The sequence below is a fragment of the Pleurodeles waltl genome, chromosome 2_2, assembly GCF_031143425.1.
Source record: "Pleurodeles waltl isolate 20211129_DDA chromosome 2_2, aPleWal1.hap1.20221129, whole genome shotgun sequence".
In the NCBI taxonomy this organism is placed as follows: Eukaryota; Metazoa; Chordata; class Amphibia; order Caudata; family Salamandridae; genus Pleurodeles; species Pleurodeles waltl.
In genome coordinates, this window is record NC_090439.1 from 1,071,200,176 (window position 1) to 1,071,221,383 (window position 21,208).

Below are 21,208 nucleotides of genomic sequence, written 5' to 3' on the forward strand. Positions count from 1 at the left end.
TTTTGTGAGGTGGGAAGATGAAGTAGTTGAGTTTCTCATAAGCTGTGTTCTAAACTATTTAATGAATGTTCCAAATGCTGTTGCTAAGTGTTGTGGGACTGGGTGATTTGGCATTTTTTTTTTAGATTCAGGATAAGAGAGCTCCTTTATTACTTTAAAGATAAAAGATATTTGTAAAACACATTTTGAGGTGTTACTGTAACAGAGCTCATACATGTGTGGTAACTTAAACAGATTGACAAACCTACATTATTGTTTGCAGGATTTACAAACATTATGGTATAGCTAAAAGAAACATCTGACTAATGGGATGGATTAGGAAGTCAGTCAAGTAATGTAAGTGTGCCATCACATTCAAAGTGGATGACTCACAATAAGCCACTCATCACCCCAATATAAGCAGCATTCGGACCATGTGGTTATTGCCTCCAACACCTGTGCATAATGTGGCTGTGCCAACTGTACAATAAGCACTGGTTTGGTGTTTTTGTAACATTTCAGAAATGTATGTAACTTGAACATAAGTTGGCAGTATCCTTTAGAAAAGGGGTCTTTAACCTTTTCTATAATAGGAGCTACTTCTGAACAATGAAGACAGTCCAGAGCTACTTATTACTTTGATTGTTGTTGCAGTAATGCCCACATCAGACACAATCATAATAGAGACCACCCAGTTTTATGTCACAATATTGAGTGACAAAAAACTATTAGTCAAAATGTCATATCCAGAATACTGATTACATAATATCACCGTGGCATATATCAGTTTAGATTTACTATTCTTAGCTCCAAGTCCATGGATCTTAAAGAGATGTATAAGAGAAAGATATAGATATGTAACCAAGAAAGAGATTTATGTTAAAGATAAGTAAAAGTGGGGATAAGAATGTAAATATACCTATAGTCAACTACTTATACTTGTCTTCATGATGTTCAGGTTGTCGATATTCTGGATACAATATTTTGTCAGGACAATATTCAAAATTCAGTAGTGCTATAGAAGACGGATTACTCCAACGCTTAAGACAGGGATACCAGCAGAAGTGTCAGGAAAAACGTAATCAATATAAAATACATCCACATGGCTAATGAAATAACAGCCTCAGAAGCAAGTGGCCACAGGCAAGAAGGAAATACTGTACATCGCCCAATCACACAATGAATAATCATTCAAAGTACAGTTTTATAATGTTTTGGATTTCCAATCATTTTGGTTTCAAATACAAGCGTATTACTTTCTCTCAATACACATTTTTCTATCAAATATGCCCTTTTAGGTTTGGGTAAAAACACTCCAAAACATCTTATATTTTTCACACAAGCTGCATGACTGACTGAGCAGGCCTTACAAAGTGACAAAGAGAGTGGAGGCAGGTGATGTGTTGCAAGTTCAGCAGACTGTCAGTGTGTGTAAGCATGAGGCCCTTCCATTGGTTAGGCCGGCTGTCACTACAATGGTCCGGACATGTGTGGTGCAGCCTTATTCAATGAGGCTAGACCCTCTGAATTACATACTGTGCTGAACTACACTTCTGGAAGCAACTTCCAGAGGACTGGAGAGCTATCCGTTGGAGACTGCTTTACAGTCTGTAGGTGTATTCCATATGAGAACACTGGTAAAATAATTAAGTAGGAAATATGAGGAGAAAGATCTAGTGCCTGGATAGGACATCTTGATCTCTGAGAATATTATTAAACTATTATGGGAAATACTGTGTGCAATGGATATGACAACAGAACTGTCTCAGTGTGGTCATCCTCCTGTCAAGCTATGTTTCAAAGTATGAGAAGGCCAATCATCTGATGAGAATCATTATTCTGTATTAAAAAATAAAAAATAAATAAAAATAAAACAGGTACAAGAGCCTAAAGAACCACTAGTGACAGTCCCAATAGCAATCACTGCACTGACAATGGTGCTAGCCTCAAAACTACACATGAACCTATGGCAGCTTTCGCCAATACTGACATGTTAGACCAGAACAACCAACACAGTCCCCTCTTGCTCTGTCCTGTAGCTTCGGCAAACACTAAGATTGCTGCTGAGAATTTAGGTCTTGCCTGAGCAACGAACAACTCAAAAGTAAAGAAACTTCATCAAAAGTATGATCATTTCAGCCTCTTTACTTAGAGAGGAGTGAAAGAAGCCAACACGGTGAACATCAAAAGTTCTTGCAGATTGGCAGACAGGGCCAAGGGGCAACTAGAGGTTGTTCTTCACATCTTTCGTATTCTACTTTGAACCATTCAACAAATTCTATTGGTTAACCAGAGCTGTACACAGCCAAATCCTGACGCTTTATTCTAGGTTAACCCTGCAGAAGAAACCAAGATGAACAAGTTACTTACCTTTGGTAATATCCTTTATGGTAGATACTGTATCTAAATGCAGATTCCGCACCTTTAGACTGTGCCAGACTGCATCTGTATAATTTTAACACCTTTGCTCTGGTGTGCCAGTAGATGGTGACGTGTAGCTCCAAGTTAATTTTGTTCAACTCCAGAAGTGACTATGGACCTGCATATAAGTGGCAACCCTGCACGTCAACGTCAGTTTTGTTCTTGACTGACTGTTCCCCCCGACGGGGAGTCCCACAATAGTCAGATGTATTAATGTGCAAATCTCTAGCTTGGACAGGGAGGCAGTGGGGAAGAAAAAAGTTACTTACCTCTAACTGCAGTTCTTCAGTATTGGTATCTTTCATAGTCACATGCTTGATTCATTCCTTGTCCTCGAAGTGGGAGTCCCACAGTAACCTAGAAAGCAGTAGAGTACAATCTTCATAGAACTCAATGTACACCTTCACTTTCATAGATTATTAGTATCTTTTAAAACAACCTAAAGTCCAGCCAATCAGGCGACAGCACCCTTCAGACCCCTCACCACAGAGGGTTCCGTCCCTCAGATTTTTCTGCACAAGTGTGAGGTAAAAGTAAAGAGAAATAAGGGGAGTCTCTATGTGGAGGAGGGTGGGTTGCATGTGAATCTATGTAAGATACCAATACTGGAGAACTACAGTTACATGTAAGTAACTTATTTTCTTCTCCAATATTGTCTCTTTCGTAGATTCACATGCTTGAATCAGAACAGTTAGCATATGAAAATAACAATATTACTGAGATAAAGCGGATTGTGGGAAAGAATGAGTTATAATTGGCTCACTTTGTTGAAATAGATGACGTAATACACCTTGTCCCACAGCTGCATCAGTCTTGTCAGCAACGTCCAAACAGTAATGCTGGGTAAAGGTGTCTGCTGGATCATGTTGCTGTTCTGCATGCCTGCTGAATCGGCACACCAGCAGTGGATGTAGAAACGGCTCTTGTGGAATGGGCCTTAACTCCACGTGTGGTTTTACTGCTTTAGCGTGGCAGAATTGAATGGCGGTTGCAATCCACCTTGCAATAGTTTGTTTGGAAGCTGGAAATCCCGTTCTTAAATTTCCATAGGCCACCCATAACTGGTCTGATATACGAAATGCTTTGTTTTGTGTAAAGAAAACTTAATGCACTTTTTAAGGGGTTAGTTCTCAATACAACACTGTGCTTTTTGAACTGGATCAAAGGCTCTTTTATGCTGAATGCTAGCAGCTCACCAACTCTTCTAGCGGATGTTAGTGCTAGGAGTAACACCGTCTTCCAAGTGAGATATTTTAGGTCTGCTTTGTGGACTGGTTTGAACAGGGCTTTCATTAACTGACTTCTCACGATATTGAGATGCCAAGTAGGAGGTTCTTTCACAGGAGGGAAGACTCTGAAAAGTCCCTAGAGGAACTGTTTAATGATCTTCATGGACCCAAAGCGAAAGTGACTTGTCAGATCTCCTAAAGCGACATATTACCGCCAGATGGACCTTTACCGATGAATGTGCAAGGCCAGAGTTTGCTAGCTATAGGAGATATGGCAAGATCAGTTCTGGCGGTTGAAGAGAACGGATACAAACATTTTTGTTGGCTCCAAACACTGAATTGGAGTCCGTTCTTACCTTAGCAAGGATTTCTCTACAATCTGTGAGAAGTTCTACATTTTCGAGTTCATAGAATACAGGAGCCAGTCCGACAGATGCAGAGAAGGCTGATTGGGTGGAGTATCTGGCCCTTATTCATTGCTAGTAATGTCAGATTGGGCGTAAGTTTGATGTGTGGTTGTTTCGAACGTAGAAGGAGCTCTGTGTACCAGAACTGCCTGGGCAAATTTGGAGCAATAAGGATAAGTCAGCATGGTTCTGTTTTCATTTTCCTGAGTATCCTAGGGAGTAAAGGAACTAGGGGGGAGGGGGAATAGTGTATGCTAAGATTTTTGACCATCTGATCGAAAATGCATTCCCCCCTGACCCTGTCTGGTAATGCCAGCATGCATAATCCTGCCATTTTTGGTTGTCCTTGGTCGCAAACAGCTCTAGATGTGGTTTACCCACATGATTGAATATGTTTTGCAGAACTTGCTGATCAAGTACCCTTTCTTGACAACTGGTAGTTAACCTGCTTAACTTGTCTGCTAACACGTTGGACGCCCTTGGCAGCTGTCTCCAGGGTCCCCGCAGGCGTGCTGAACTATTTAGCGCTTATGACTATCATGGAAATACCCCTACGAGGGGACTGGAGTTACAGGTAAGAAACTATTCCTTCTCTCGTAGGGGATTTCCATGTATAGTTATAAGTGCTTAATAGATTAGCAAGCCCATCCCCCTGACAGTGGTGGAGTAGACAGAACAATACAGTGATATTAAATCATGCAAAGAGATTTCTAAGAGAAGCCTGTCCTACTTGAGCATCTGTCCTAGCATCAGAATCAAGACAGTAATGCTTAGTAAAGGTGTGGACAGACCTCCATGTAGCCGCCTTGCAAATATCCGCTAACGGAATGTTTCTCATTAATGCAGCCGTTGCTGCCTTGCCCCTAGTGGAATGTGCCTTAGGTCTGCCATCAAGGGACTTATTGGCTAACTGGTAGCAGAGCAAAATACATGAGACAATCCATCTGGACAAGGATTGCTTGAAGGTGGCCAGGCCTGTTCGAACTGGGCCATAGTTAATGAACAGTTGTTGTGACTTGCGAAAGGATTTAGTTCGGTCTAAATGAAATGTTAGTACCTTCTTCACATCCAGAGGGTGAAGTGTTTTCTCAGCAGGAGTAGATGGGTTTTGAAAGAAAGTTGGTACAGAGATAGTCTGGTTTACATGAAAGTCAGAAATAACTTTGGGTAGGAATTTTGGATAGTTTCTCATTACTACATTGGAGGAATGGAAAACTGTATATGGTTCCTGAGCGCAAAGGACCTGGATCTCACTAACCCTGCAAGCTGAAGTAATTGCTACAAGGCAGGCAGTTTTCCAAGTAAGATGTTGGAGAGACGCCTTGTGTGTGGGCTCAAAGGGATATTGCATCAGACGTAAAATTACTATACTAAGCTCCCATGGAGAAGGACGTCTAGTAGGAGAAAAAATCTTTGTTAACCCCTTTATGAAGTCTTTAATGACTTTAATTTTGAAGAAAGAGGTTTGTGAAGGGCTTTTCCTGTATGCAGTCAGAGCTGCCAGGTGTACTTTGATGGATGAGAATTGCAAGCCAGATTTCGTTATGTGCAACAGATATGGAAGAATAACATCCTCTCTGCATGTTGTTGGATCTAAGCTCTTGTCCAGACACCACAAGCAGAACCTTTTCCATTTTAAGGCATATGCTGATCTTGTAGACTGTCGTTTTTCCTCTCTTAGAACATCCATGCAGTCCTGAGGAAGGGTAAGGTGACCATACTGTACTAGCTCAGGAGCCATGCTGCCAAATTTAACGAAAGAGGTTGGGATGTCTCATCTGACCTCCAAATTTCGTGAGGTCTGGGGCAGCATGGCAGCCCGAGATGTGGATGGAGTGACCGGTGAAGAAGGGCCAGAAACCACCACTGCCGTGGCCACTCCGGAGTGATGAGTATCATCTTGGTTTTGGAGTGGGACAGTTTGATGAGGAATGCCGGGTCAGGGGAAGCGGCAGAAAAGTGTATCCAGTCTATCCATAGGGCATTCCCCAATGTCCCTTGATGGTAGTACCTGGAGGCAAAGTCTAGGCATTTTTTGTTTTCTGGTGTTGTGAATATATCTATAGAAGGGGTACCCCACAAGGAGAAGATGCAGTGGACGTCGTCGTCATGTAGAACCCACTCGTGGTTTTTGTCTATCGCTCTGCTGAGAGCGTCTGCCTGAACATTTTCTATGCCAGGGAGATGAGTCGCTGTTATTTTTAAGTTCCTGGCCAGAAGCCAGTGCCAGATTGTTTGAGCCTCCAGATAGAGTCCTGGATCTGGTTCCCCCTGCTTGTTCAAGTAATACATGGTGGCCGTATTGTCGGAAAAGAAGGCTTTGAGCGTGAGATGGACTGCATGCAGCTCTAGGAGATCTCTCCTTCTGAGACCAGGAGCCTTGAATCTGTAGATGATCCATATGGGCACCCCATCCGAGTAACAATGCGTCCGTGACTATCGTCTGTGTGGGAGCCTGTTGGTGAAATGGCATCCCTTTCAAGAGATTGCTCGGAGAACACCACCACTTGAGGGATTGTATTGCATGTGGAGAGAGAGTAATCCTGTACTCCCAATTGCCCATCAGCTGATTCCATTGGTTTTCAAGGCACTCATGCAAAGGCCTCATGTGGAGGCGAGCATTGGGAGTGAGGTAGATGCAACACGTCATCGACCCCAGAAGAGACAAGACTATTCTTGATGTGGACTGGGGATCTTTCTCGAGAACTTGACATTTCCGGAGGATCGATGAACATGGCTCCTCCGAAGGAAACACCTTTGCTTGAATGGTGTCGATGGTGGCGCCTAAGTAGTGCAACCTCTGGACAGGTGAAAGCGTCGACTTGGTGAGGTTGACCTGAAGGCCCAGTCGTTGGAGTAGTTGGTAGGTCCAATTGAAATGCAGTTGGACCTTCTGAGATGTGGATGCCTTTATGAGCCAATTGTCTAGGTAGGGACAAAGACTTGATGTTTTCTTAGATGGGCTGCCACCACCGCCATGCATTTGGAGAAGGTCCTGGGTGCTGACTTGAGGCCAAAATGGTAATGTTCTTGTCTGACAAGAAATCTTAAGAATGTCCAATGTTTTCTGGCAACAGGAATGTGGAAGTAAGCATCATGCAGATCTATGGAACAAAGCCAACTGCCCTGGTGAAGCTGGGGGTAGATCTGATGCAAAGACAACATTCTGAATTTTTCCTTCCAAATCCATTTGTTGGCTATTCTTAGATCGAGAATGGGTCTGAACTTGTGCTTGTCCTTTTTTGGCACAAGGAAGTACCATGAGTAGATTCCTTTTCCCCACTGATCTGTGAGAACTGGTTCTATCGACTTCTTTTGTGAAAGGCTTTTTACCTCTACCTTGAGAGCATTGAGGAGGTTTGGATACCAAGAAAGGAGGTTTGGCTACCAAGAGAGGTAAGCACCTATCAGAAGGGGTCTCTGACATCACCTGCTGGCACTGGCAACTCAGAGCAGTCCATTGTGCCCCAAAACCTCTGAATCCAAGATGGCAGAGGTCTGGGACACACTGGAGGAGATCTGGGCACCTCCCCTGGGAGGTACTGGTCAGGGGAGTGGTCACTCCCCTTTCCTTTGTCCAGTTTTGCACCAGAGCAGGGCTGGGGGGTCCCTGAACCGGTGTAGACTGGCTTATGCAGAGATGGGCACCATCTGTGCCCATCAAAGCATTTCCAGAGGCTGGGGGAGGCTACTCCTCCCCAGCCCTTCACACCTATTTCCAAAGGGAGAGGGTGTAACACCCTCTCTCAGAGGGACTCCTTTGTTCTGCCTTCCTGGGACTGGGCTGCCCAGACCCCAGGGGGGCAGAAACCTGTCTGAGGGGTTGGCAGCAGCTGCAGTGGAAACCCCAGAAAGGCAGTTTGGCAGTACCCAGGTTCTGTGTTAGAGACCCTGGGGATCATGGGATTGTCCCCCCAATACCGACAATTCCATGATCTTAGACATCTTACATAGCCATGTTCGGAGTTACCATTGTGACGCTACACATAGGTAGTGACCTATGTGTAGGGCACGTGTGTAATGGTGTCCCTGCACTCACAAAGTCCAGGGAATTTGCCCTGAACAATGTGGGGGCACCTTGGCTAGTGCCAGGGTGCCCACACACTAAGTAACTTGGCACCCAACCTTCACCAAGTGAGGGTTAGACATATAGATGACTTATAAGTTACTTATGTGCAGTGAAAATGGCTGTGAAATAACGTGGATGTTATTTCACTCTGGCTGCACTGGCAGTCCTATGTAAGAATTGTCTGAGCTCCCTATGGGTGGAAAAAGTAATGCTGCAGCCCATAGGGATCTCCTGGAACCCCAATACCCTGGGTACCTAGGTACCATATACTAGGGAATTATAAGGGTGTTCCAGTGTGCCAATCAGAATTGGTAAAATTAGTCACTAGCCTGCAGTGACAATTTTCAAGGCAGAGAGAGCATAAACACTGAGGTTCTGGTTAGCAGAGCCTCAGTGATACAGTTAGGCACCACACAGGGAACCCAAATAGGACACAAACTTATGAGCACTGGGGTCCTGGCTAGCAGGATCCCAGTGAGGCAGTAAAAACACCCTGACATATACTCACAAACAGGCCAAAAGTGGGGGTAACAAGGCTAGAAAGAGGCTACCTTCCTACAAATACAACTCAGGGTCTACAGGGAGTGCAGAATTATTAGGCAAGTTGTATTTTTGAGGATTAATTTTATTATTGAACAACAACCATGTTCTCAATGAACCCAAAAAACTCATTAATATCAAAACTGAATATTTTTGGAAGTAGTTTTTAGTTTGTTTTTAGTTTTAGCTATGTTAGGGGGATATCTGTGTGTGCAGGTGACTATCACTGTGCATAATTATTAGGCAACTTAACAAAAAAAAATATATACCCATTTCAATTATTTTTCATTACCAGTGAAACCAATATAACATCTCAACATTCACAAATATACATTTCTGACATTCAAAAACAAAACAAAAAAAAATCAGTGACCAATATAGCCACCTTTCTTTGCAAGGACACTCAAAAGCCTGCCATCCATGGATTCTGTCAGTGTTTTGATCTGTTCACCATCAACATTGCGTGCAGCAGCAACCACAGCCTCCCAGACACTGTTCAGAGAGGTGTACTGTTTTCCCTCCTTGTAAATCTCACATTTGATGATGGACCACAGGTTCTCAATGGGGTTCAGATCAGGTGAACAAGGAGGCCATGTCATTAGATTTCCTTCTTTTATACCCTTTCTTGCCAGCCACGCTGTGGAGTACTTGGACGCGTGTGATGGAGCAGTGTCCTGCATGAAATGAAAATGTCACTTACCCAGTGTACATCTGTTCGTGGCATCAGTCGCAGTAGATTCGCATGTTCTGCAATAGCTCGCCATCTGGTGTTGGGCCGGAGTGTTACAAGTTGTTTTTCTTCGAAGAAGTCTTTCGAGTCACGGGACCGAGTGACTCCTCCTTTTGTCTCCATTGCGCATGGGCGTCGACTCCATCTTCGATTGTTTTTCCCCGCAGAGGGTGAGGTAGGAGTTGAATTGTAGTAATAGTGCCCATGCAATGGAGTGACTAAGTATGCACCTATTTAAGGTTGAGATGATACATATATAAATAATTGAAGGTAACTTCCAAACTGCTACAGGCTCCCGGGGAGGCGGGTGGGCACATGCGAATCTACTGCGACTGATGCCACGAACAGATGTACACTGGGTAAGTGACATTTTCAGTTCGATGGCATCTGTCGCTGTAGATACGCATGTTCTGCATAGACTAGTAAGCAGTTATTTCCCCAAAAGCGGTGGATCAGCCTGTAGGAGTGGAAGTAGTCTGAAATAATGTTCTTAATACGGCTTGACCTACTGTGGCTTGTTGTGCGGATAACACGTCTACACAGTAGTGCTTGGTGAATGTGTGAGGCGTAGACCATGTGGCTGCCTTACATATTTCTTGCATTGGGATGTTTCCTAGAAAGGCCATGGTAGCACCTTTCTTTCTGGTTGAGTGTGCCCTTGGTGTAATGGGCAGCTGTCGTTTAGCTTTAAGGTAGCAGATTTGGATGCATTTAACTATCCATCTGGCTATACCTTGTTTTGAAATTGGGTTTCCTGCATGAGGTTTTTGAAATGCAATAAAGAGTTGTTTAGTCTTTCTGATGTTTTTTGTTCTGTCAATGTAATACATCAATGCTCTTTTGACATCTAATGTATGTAGTGCCCTTTCAGCTACGGTATCTGGCTGTGGAAAGAACACTGGAAGTTCCACTGTTTGATTTAGATGGAACGGTGAAATAACCTTTGGCAAAAATTTAGGATTGGTCCTTAGGACGACTTTATTTTTGTGTAGTTGTATAAAAGGTTCCTGTATAGTAAACGCCTGAATCTCGCTTACTCTTCTCAGGGAAGTAATGGCGATGAGAAATGCCACCTTCCAGGTTAGGAACTGTATGTCGCAGGAGTGCATGGGTTCAAAAGGTGGACCCATAAGTCTAGTTAGGACAACATTTAGGTTCCATGAAGGAACAGGTGGTGTTCTTGGTGGTATAATTCTCCTAAGGCCCTCCATGAATGCTTTAATGACTGGTATTTTATATAGGGAAGTTGAATAGGTAGTCTGCAGGTATGCAGATATTGCTGCAAGGTGAATCTTAATGGAAGAGAAAGCTAGGTTAGATTTTTGTAAGTGAAGCAAGTAACCCACTACATGTTCTGGAGTTGTGTGTAATGGTTGTATTTGATTAATATGGCAGTAGCAAACAAACCTCTTCCATTTACTTGCATAGCAGTGCCTGGTGGATGGCCTTCTTGCTTGTTTTATGACTTCCATACATTCTTGGGTAAGTTGTAAGTGCCCGAATTCTAGGATTTCAGGAGCCAGATTGCTAGATTGAGCGATGCTGGATCTGGGTGTCTGATCTTTTGGTTGTGCTGTGTCAACAGATCTGGCCTGTTGGGCAATTTTATGCAGGGTACCACTGATAGGTCTAGCAGCGTTGTGTACCAGGGTTGCCTTGCCCAAGTTGGTGCTATCAATATGAGTTTGAGTTTGCTTTGACTGAGTTTGTTTACCAGGTAAGGAAGGAGAGGGAGAGGAGGAAAAGCGTAAGCAAATATCCCTGACCAGTTCATCCATAGGGCATTGCCTTGGGATTGTTTGTGTGGGTACCTGGATGCGAAGTTTTGGCATTTTGCGTTCTCCCTTGTCGCAAACAAGTCTATCTGAGGTGTTCCCCAGAGTTGGAAATAAGTGTTCAGAATTTGGGGGTGAATTTCCCATTCGTGGACCTGTTGGTGATCTCGAGAGAGATTGTCTGCGAGTTGATTTTGTATCCCTGGTATAAACTGTGCAATTAGGCGAATTTGGTTGTGAATTGCCCAATGCCAAATTTTTTGTGCTAGCAGGCTTAACTGCGTGGAGTGCGTCCCTCCCTGCTTGTTTAGATAATACATTGTTGTCATGTTGTCTGTTTTGACGAGAATGTATTTGTGAACTATTATTGGTTGGAAAGCTTTTAGTGCTTGAAAAACTGCTAGAAGTTCTAGGTGATTGATATGCAGTTTTGTTTGATGTACGTTCCATTGTCCTTGTATGCTGTGTTGATCGAGGTGTGCTCCCCACCCTGTCATGGAAGCATCTGTTGTTATTACGTATTGTGGCACTGGGTCTTGGAAAGGCCGCCCCTTGTTTAAATTTATGTCGTTCCACCACAGAAGCGAGAGGTAAGTTTGGCGGTCTATTAACACCAGATCTAGAAGGTGACCCTGTGCTTGAGACCACTGTGATGCTAGGCACTGTTGTAAGGGCCTCATGTGCAGTCTTGCGTTTGGGACAATGGCTATGCATGATGACATCATGCCTAGGAGTTGTAATACCATCTTTGCCTGTATTTTTTGTGTTGGATACATGCGTTGTATGATGGTGTTGAAATTTTGAATTCTTTGTGGACTTGGAGTGGCTACTCCCTTTGATGTGTCTATTATGGCTCCCAGGTATTGTTGTACCTTGCGTGGCAGAATTTTGGATTTTGTGAAATTGACGGTGAACCCGAGTTTGAAGAGGGTTTGTATGATCTGATTTGTGTGATTTGAGCACTGTATGAACGAATGGGCCTTGATTAGCCAGTCGTCCAAATATGGGAACACATGTATTTGCTGCCTTCTTATGTGTGCAGTGACTACCGCTAGACATTTGGTAAAGACTCTTGGTGCGGTTGTTAATCCGAAAGGCAGTACCTTGAATTGGTAATGTATTCCTTTGAATACAAACCTTAGGTATTTCCTGTGCGATGGGTGTATTGGTATATGGAAATAAGCATCCTTGAGGTCTAAAGTTGCCATGTAGTCGTGTAGTTTTAGCAATGGCAATACTTCTTGTAGTGTGACCATGTGGAAGTGGTCTGATTTGATGAAAGTGTTCACTACTCTGAGGTCTAGGATTGGTCTCAGCGTTTTGTCCTTCTTTGGTATCAGAAAGTACAGTGAGTAAACTCCTGTGTTTATTTGCGTGTTTGGCACTAATTCGATTGCATTCTTTTGCAATAGTGCCTGCACTTCTATCTCCAGGAGATTGGAATGGTGTGTTGTTAAATTTTGTGCTTTTGGTGGTATGTTTGGAGGGAATTGTAGAAATTCTATGCAATAACCATGTTGGATAATTGCTAGAACCCAAGTGTCTGTAGTGATTTCCTCCCATGCTTTGTAATAATGACCTATTCTTCCCCCTACTGGTGTTGTGTGGAGGGGGTGAGTGACATGTGAGTCATTGTTTAGTAGTAGGGGTTTTGGGGCTTTGAAATCTCCCTCTATTTCTAGGGAATTGCCCTCCTCTATATTGTCCCCGAAAACCTCCTCTATACTGTCCCTGGTAAGTGGACGGTGTTGCTTGTGAGGTGCTGGCTTGTGTGCTTTGACCCCGAAACCCCCCTCGAAAGGGCGTTTTACGGAATGTGCTGTAATTCCCTCTGCTCTGCGGGGAGTAGAGTGCGCCCATGGCTTTGGCAGTGTCCGTATCTTTTTTGAGTTTCTCAATCGCTGTGTCCACTTCTGGACCGAACAGTTCTTTTTCATTAAAAGGCATATTGAGAACTGCTTGTTGAATCTCTGGTTTAAATCCAGACGTTCGGAGCCATGCATGCCGTCTGATAGTTACAGATGTATTAATTGTCCGTGCAGCTGTATCTGCAGCGTCCATGGAGGAACGTATCTGGTTGTTGGAGATGGTCTGTCCCTCCTCAACCACTTGTTTCGCCCTATTTTGGAAGTCCTTGGGCAGATGTTCAATGAGATGTTGCATCTCGTCCCAGTGGGCTCTGTCATAGCGCGCAAGTAGTGCCTGGGAGTTCGCGATGCGCCACTGGTTTGCAGCTTGTGCTGCGACTCTTTTACCAGCTGCATCGAACTTGCGGCTTTCTTTATCTGGGGGTGGTGCATCTCCAGATGTGTGAGAGTTGGCCCTTTTCCTAGCTGCTCCTACAACAACAGAGTCTGGTGGCAGCTGTGTAGTGATGAAAGCCGGGTCCGTAGGAGGCGGCTTATACTTCTTTTCCACCCTTGGTGTGATTGCCCTACTTTTGACCGGCTCCTTAAATATGTCTTTTGCGTGCCGGAGCATACCAGGGAGCATAGGCAGGCTTTGGTAGGAGCTGTGGGTGGAGGAGAGTGTGTTGAACAAGAAATCATCCTCGACCTGTTCTGAGTGGAGGCTTACGTTATGAAATTGTGCTGCTCTAGCCACCACCTGAGAGTACGCGGTGCTGTCTTCTGGTGGAGATGGCTTTGTAGGGTAGGCCTCCGGGCTGTTATCTGACACTGGGGCGTCGTATAGGTCCCATGCGTCCTGATCTTGGTCACCCTGGCTCATGGTGGTGTGAGCTGGGGAGTGAGATGGAGTTTGTGCTGGTGAAACGTTAATCACGGGCGGAGGAGAGGGTGGTGGTGTAATTCTTTTAACCACTTTTGGTTGTGGTGCTTGTTCCGTCTGGAACTCCAACCTTCTCTTTCTCCTAATGGGGGGAAGGGTGCTTATTTTTCCTGTCCCCTGCTGAATGAAGATACGCTTTTGCGTATGGTCCACATCAGTTGCTTGTAGCTCTTCCTCAAACCTATGCTTTTGCATTTGGGAGGTTAGCGAGTGCTCTTCTGTATAAGAGCCTGAAGCTGGGTCGCTTGCAGTTTGTTTCGGCGTCGAAACTTTGTCTGCGTGTTTTTTCGGCTCCGAGGTGACTTTTTTCCTTTTCGGGGCCGAAACCTCTCGGCGTCGATCTGTTTCGGTGCCGCTGTCTCAGCGTCGAGCCGTGTCCACACCGGCATCTCGGTGTCGAGGCTTGTCTCCAGCACTTTCTCGGTCCCGAGAAGGCTGCGTGCCGGTGTCTCGACCGGAGTCGGACGATCTCGGCACTGTTTTGGCCTTTTTCGGTGCCGACGGTCGGTCACCGAATTTATGGGTGGAGCCATGGCCTGGTGGCAGTGGCGTCCCCTGGGCCTTGTAAATGTTTCTTTGTGTGGTTTTCGACGTCTTACTCACGGTTTGTGTGTCGTCGAATCCTTCGGAGTCTGAGTCTTGGATCGAGAAGGTACCTTCTTCTTCCTGTTCCTCGAACTCCCGTTGGGCTGTCGGTGCGGACGCCATTTGAAGTCTTCTGGCTCGACGGTCTCGGAGTGTTTTTCGGGACCGGAACGCACGACAGGCCTCGCAGGTGTTTTCGCTGTGCTCAGGTGACAGGCACAGGTTGCAGACCAAGTGTTGGTCTGTGTAGGGGTATTTATTGTGGCATTTGGGGCAGAAACGAAACGGGGTCCGTTCCATCGGCGTTCTTCAGCACGCGGTCGGGCCGACCAGGCCCCCGACGGAGGATCGAAAAACTACCCCGAAGGGCACCGGAGCTCTTCGATCTTCGATGCGGTGTGAAATCTAAGTACGCCGATCCCGAACGCAACAATCCCGACGAAAATCTTCCGAAATTAGCTAATTTTCCGTTCCGAAACTCGGAGCGACAGGAACACGTCCGAACCCGATGGTGGAAAAAAAACAATCGAAGATGGAGTCGACGCCCATGCGCAATGGAGACAAAAGGAGGAGTCACTCGGTCCCGTGACTCGAAAGACTTCTTCGAAGAAAAACAACTTGTAACACTCCGGCCCAACACCAGATGGCGAGCTATTGCAGAACATGCGTATCTACAGCGACAGATGCCATCGAACATCATGTTTTTCTTGAAGGATGCAGACTTCTTCCTGTACCACTGCTTGAAGAAGGTGTCTTCCAGGAACTGGCAGTAGGACTGGGAGTTGAGCTTGACTCCATCCTCAACCCGAAAAGGACCCACAAGCTCATCTTTGATGATACCAGCCCAAACCAGTACTCCACCTCCACCTTGCTGGCGTCTGAGTCGGACTGGAGCTCTCTGCCCTTTACCAATCCAGCCACGGGCCCATCCATCTGGCCCATCAAGACTCACTCTCATTTCACCAGTCCATAAAACCTTAGAAAAATCAGTCTTGAGATATTTCTTGGCCCAGTCTTGACGTTTCAGCTTGTGTGTCTTGTTCAGTGGTGGTCGTCTTTCAGCCTTTCTTACCTTGGCCATGTCTCTGAGTATTGCACACCTTGTGCTTTTGGGCACTCCAGTGATGTTGCAGCTCTGAAATATGGCCAAACTGGTGGCAAGTGGCATCGTGGCAGCTGCACGCTTGACTTTTCTCAGTTCATGGGCAGTTATTTTGCGCCTTGGTTTTTCCACACGCTTCTTGCGACCCTGTTGACTATTTTGAATGAAACGCTTGATTGTTCGATGATCACGCTTCAGAAGCTTTGCAATTTTAAGAGTGCTGCATCCCTCTGCAAGATATCTCACTATTTTTTACTTTTCTGAGCCTGTCAAGTCCTTCTTTTGACCCATTTTGCCAAAGGAAAGGAAGTTGCCTAATAATTATGCACACCTGATATAGGGTGTTGATGTCATTAGACCACACCCCTTCTCATTACAGAGATGCACATCACCTAATATGCTTAATTGGTAGTAGGCTTTCGAGCCTATACAGCTTGGAGTAAGACAACATGCATAAAGAGGATGATGTGGTCAAAATACTAATTTGCCTAATAATTCTGCACTCCCTGTAGAGTCCAACCCTGCTAGTCCTCTGCACGTCGAGGAACAAACTGTCATAATCACAGTTTGGGAAAATAATCCCCACCACCTGCGATGTCATATCCAAAGGCTGACTGACTCGGATTAGAGTTGGAAGTGATAAAGATGCTTGGGTGCTGAAGTGCAGATCTGAGGCAAAGACATGCTGCTGTCTGTGTTGGATTGAACTGGGACTGAGCGTGTTTATACAGCTTCAGGATGCGACAATGGTTGGGGCTGAGATGAATTTGGCTAGGAGTTCGAAAGGACTATAGTAACAAGTACTTCATCCAGGGCTGGTGTCTATGTCAACGGGGCCAGCGTGGATTTTGGTGTCAAACTGGTGGTAGCTCTAGTGTGGGAATGGAACCCAATATGGGTTCAAGAGACATAGGCGGCTCTGAGTACAGCCCCCTGGCAGTAACTCGACGGAAGGCCTCTGCAGATTAATGGAGCCCGAAAGCCTGCCACAGTGAGCCAGAAGAGCACGAAAGATTTGCAACATGGCCTCTTTAAAGGCCATGATCTGTTATGTTGCCAAAGCCCTGGAAACTTGTGGTGCATCAGGATCAGCTGCAGAATTGGCTCCTCAGTGGGGGACTGGGTGAAAGACCAAGAGGCACCATGACTACCTTGTGACTTCGGATGCTAAAAGTAGCAGGACTGGGATGAATCCGCCTTGGCCTTCTGCTCTGACTTCAACTTAATGGAAGATTTGGACTGTAACAAAGACCTGTGGTGGAAAAAGGTCTGCGTGCTTGACTTCAAGCAGCAGCTTCTGAGACTTCTTTTGATGTTCTGTGTTTCAAAGCTTTGTGTTCCAGGATCACCTTTGGATTCTTAAGGGCACACTTCTCGCAGGACTTGGAGCCATGCCCCCAAACCCAAACACCAGAGGGACGCTTCATAGGGGCCTGTTACACACATCTTTTTTTGATAGTCCTTGCAAGGCTTAAACCCTGTAGCTTTATGAGTGGACATAGTTCAGTTGCACAGTGGAAAGAGTCGAATTTTAGTCAAAAACTCAAACGAGGAAAAATTGGGAGTGAACTCCGGATCCACATACGAAGGTGCAAAAAGAAAAGAACTGATGTTGACGTGTAGGGGAGGTGCTTATAAGTGGCTCCATTGTTTCTTCTGGGATAGAACAAAGTCAATATGGAGCCGCACAGTGTCGACTACAAGCACACAGGAACAATAATGTTTAAATCTTCCAGATCCAATCTAGTGTGTGGGGATATCCTAAAGGTGAGGCACACACGGTTAGAAGTATTTATCAAAAACACTGCCTCATAGTAGGCATCGCAACATTTCAGAAAGGATAAAAGAACATTACTGTGCTTTTCCTGCTTTTGTGCCATGACTGAGCACGTCATTCAAAGTTTTCTGAATTTGGGTAGCGCAATACCGATTCATGCGGATCCACAAGATAAAATGTTTTAATATGTCTCTATATCTGAAGCGAGCTATAAACAAACCTGCACTCTCTCGCAAATTTGTAAGCTTAGCAAGTCTGTGAGTTGAAGAAGCCAAGTGTTACCTGCAAGTTCCATAAACACCCTTTCCCTAACCCACTTCTCATAATCTGAAAACTTGACCTACCAAGAAAGATACCACAGAGCTCCTCCTTGAGCCTTCTACAGTGACAGAAATTATAAAGAGACAAAGTTGTCAGTACAACGAAGACCAATATCCGAAAGAACAAAGTGAAGAATTAATTTATCTCCACGTGATGGCTACGCAGAGAAGTGCTGCAGAAACACTGAAGATATATATTGACATTTTTAGTTACGAAATATTGTTTTCAACATTTATTTAAGGCAATCAAAAATAGTTTAAGTAACCTCTTACTAAGTTCAAGCGACAATAAGCATAATTTTTCAAAACAACTATTCCTTACCCTGAGAAGGCAGAAAGGGAGAGCATTTAGCTTAGAATTTCAAATTATTTTACTATTAACAATTAGTACTAAACAGCAACCCTGCTGTGTAGCAGAATCTTTAAAAAAAAAAATCATGGCTTCACATGAAGTGCTACAAACACTGGTGAATGACATCTTGGCTCCATGTTTAGCGCATGAGCCAGTGAATGTATTTCATCTCTTAAGCATCTGAGCACTACAGAATGGAGTTTTATTATTATACTGTATGTACCACAATACAATAGGCTTGAAACCTTGAGAGTGGTTTCATGATAAATGAGGGAACAGTCTAAGAGAGACAACTGGAACTACAGTTAACTACAGAAAAACGTACAGTTTATGCACTCGACCACAGAATCAACCTATTTGCTCTGAAACCAGCCAAAAGAATTGTAAAAACACACACTGCCACCTTCTTACCTTAACCATTGGTACATACTCCTCTGGAGGTGCTGGTTGGATCCTACTTGACATTTCAATCACAGCTTTTACCAGCCCAGTCACATTCTCGTACACTTTGTCATTGGTCCGATCCAGATTTGCAGTAGGCGGAGGGCTAATTTCTTGTGGCTGAATCTAAAGGAACAAGTAAGACATGATAACGTTCTCCCTTTTTGTCTGATAACCCCCGCCCCATGCAGGACAACATTTAATCACTATACAACTTTGTAAAAACACACAACAGAAAGTGGAATCACTTGAGCTGTGAGGAACATCTTGTCGCAATTGAATTACATCTTGCAGGAATATCTTCGGACTTGTGGTTTATTTATAACAAATGCAATCATTCAATTCTTCAGAGAAGTGGAAAATGTCAACTCAGTCCTGATTTACTTCATAGACATGCCCTGGATTTGCTAAAACATAAGGCTGGATTCTTCACCAATGTGTGAAATGTTATAGAGCTGGTGGAGGCACAAGGAATGCAAACGGCTCAAGGCCACTGACTTAGACTGGACAGAGACAATGTACACAATGAATTTGTCATTTTGTCTCCGAGTTTATGGTCAACTGGAATCCAACACAGGCCATCAGCACAACTGTCAAATAAGAAACTGTATTTAAGACTGATATTAAAAGTAATTCAAATAACTAAACAAAGAAAAACAAATTACACACTGCTTAGTTTACTTTTAAATTAATAGTTACTGGATTTAGGCAAAACGGCATTTGTAGTAGAAGAAAATTAGTTACTTACCTGTTACTGTAGTTCTCCAGTACTGGAATCTTTCATAGATTCACATGCTTGAATCATTCCCGGTCGTCGAGATGGGAGCCCCCGGTACAATTACACAAGTAGTGTTGAAATATATTAACACAAGGGCCCTAGGCCTCTTCAATTTAATAGTCTATCACTGTCATTTTAAGAAAAAGTAGCAAACTTGAGCATCCACCCATCAGACGACACCACCCTCTAGAGAGAAGCCCCAGCACCTCAGATTTTCCAAGCACAAGTGCAGAGGCAGAGGAGGAGGAGGAGGAGGCAGAGGCAGCAGAGGAGGAGGAAGAGGAGGAGGCAGAGGCGGAGGAGGAGGAAAGAAGTGAGCTGAAAGTGAGGTTCTCTGGGGAGGCGGGTGGGTCGCATGTGAATCTATGAAAGGTTCCAATACTGGACAACTACAGTTACAGGTAAGTAATTTTCTTACTCCAGTATTGGAACTTTCATAGATTCACAGCTTGAATCAGAGTACCGAGCAGTACTTATACACAATGGAACACTATAGCAATGTATGTCACAAAACACCTGAGTAATATATATATATATATATATATATATATATATATATATATATAAAAAAGCAATACTTCAAACGAAATACCGTCTGTTAACCCCCCCATCCTTACTTCTCTCCCTTTTCTTTTCTTTTTTTTTTTTTACATGAAAAGCATTGTATCCGAAAGGAACAGACATAAAAAATGTGCATACCTGATCTAGGATGGAGGAATGAAAGAGATGCCTCACCTTCACCTGAAGAGGTTCCTGAGGACTGCCTGACCCACTGCTACCTCTCCCTGAGACAGTGCTTCCAAGCAGGAATGTCTTGTAAATGCAAGGCAGCTTTTCCATGTCTTGCAGGGGAACCCCCCACAAACAGCGCTGCTGAGGACGAAACTGCCCACGTAGAGTGAGCACGGACAGATGAATGCAGCGGTTTGCCCGCTGCTTGATGGCAGAATCGAATGGCTGAGGAGATCCATCTGGCTATACTCTGCTTGGAGAACGGTTGACCTCGTCTGGGTGCACTGTAAGCTACGAACAATTGATTGATTGGAGCGGCGAAAAGGACTTAGTTCTGCCCAGGTAGAATTTAACACATCTCTTACTGTCTAAGGAGTGTAATGCTCTTTCCGCAGGAGTAGATGGATGTGGAAAAAAATGTTTTAAAAACTAAAGGCTTGTTCATGTGGAAATCCAAAGGGACCTTCAGGATGAAATGCGGGTTCATGCGTAGCAGTAGTTTGTCTTGTTTGATCTGCAAGAACGGCTCCTGTATGGAGAGGGCCTGTATCTCACTGACCCGTCTGGCTGATGTGAGAGCCACCAGTAAAGCAACCTTCCAAGAAAGGTATTTCAGAGAAGCTCGATTCGTTGGTTCAAACGGATGACTCATTAACTGTGGTAGAACAATATTCAGGTTCCACAAGGGAGGAGGAGGTCTGAATGGAGGAAAGACCCTGAAAAGCCCTTTCAAAAACCATTTGATTAATCTAGAGGAATACAGCGAAGGTGAAGAGTCTGAACACCTGTATGATGTTACTGCCGCCAGATGCACCTTTATGGAGGAATGCACCATGCCTGATTGCGCTAAATGCAATAAATAAGGCAATATTTGTTCCGGTGGTGAGGACAGTGGATCAATTTGCCGCTGGTGACACCAGAAACAAAATCTTTTCCATTTGCAAGAGTAAGCCTTATTAGTGCTATCTGCTCTAGCTCTGGACAAAATGTCCCTACATTCCTGTGGGATATTCAGATTTGCAAACTCCCTGTGCTCAGGAGCCATGCCGACAATTGCATCGACCGAGGATCCGGGTGCGATATTTGCCCTTTGTTAGTAAGTGCAGAGATGGTTTCAGCGGAATGTGAGGCTTCATTGATAGAAGAAGCAGCTCTGCAAACCAGTGTTGGCGAGGCCAGTA

General features: G+C 44.5%; 1 protein-coding gene across 20 annotated transcripts in view; it reads right to left on the reverse strand.

The window, feature by feature from the left end:
* The window catches only part of PTK2 (protein tyrosine kinase 2), a 758,583-nt gene that overhangs the window by 19,646 nt on the left and 717,729 nt on the right, over positions 1–21,208 (reverse strand). For all 20 annotated transcript variants that reach the window (XM_069220826.1, XM_069220825.1, XM_069220824.1 and 17 more), the window contains one exon: positions 18,488–18,643. In XM_069220826.1, the coding sequence (XP_069076927.1) occupies positions 18,488–18,643 (156 nt within the window). The remainder of the gene's footprint in view (positions 1–18,487; positions 18,644–21,208) is intronic.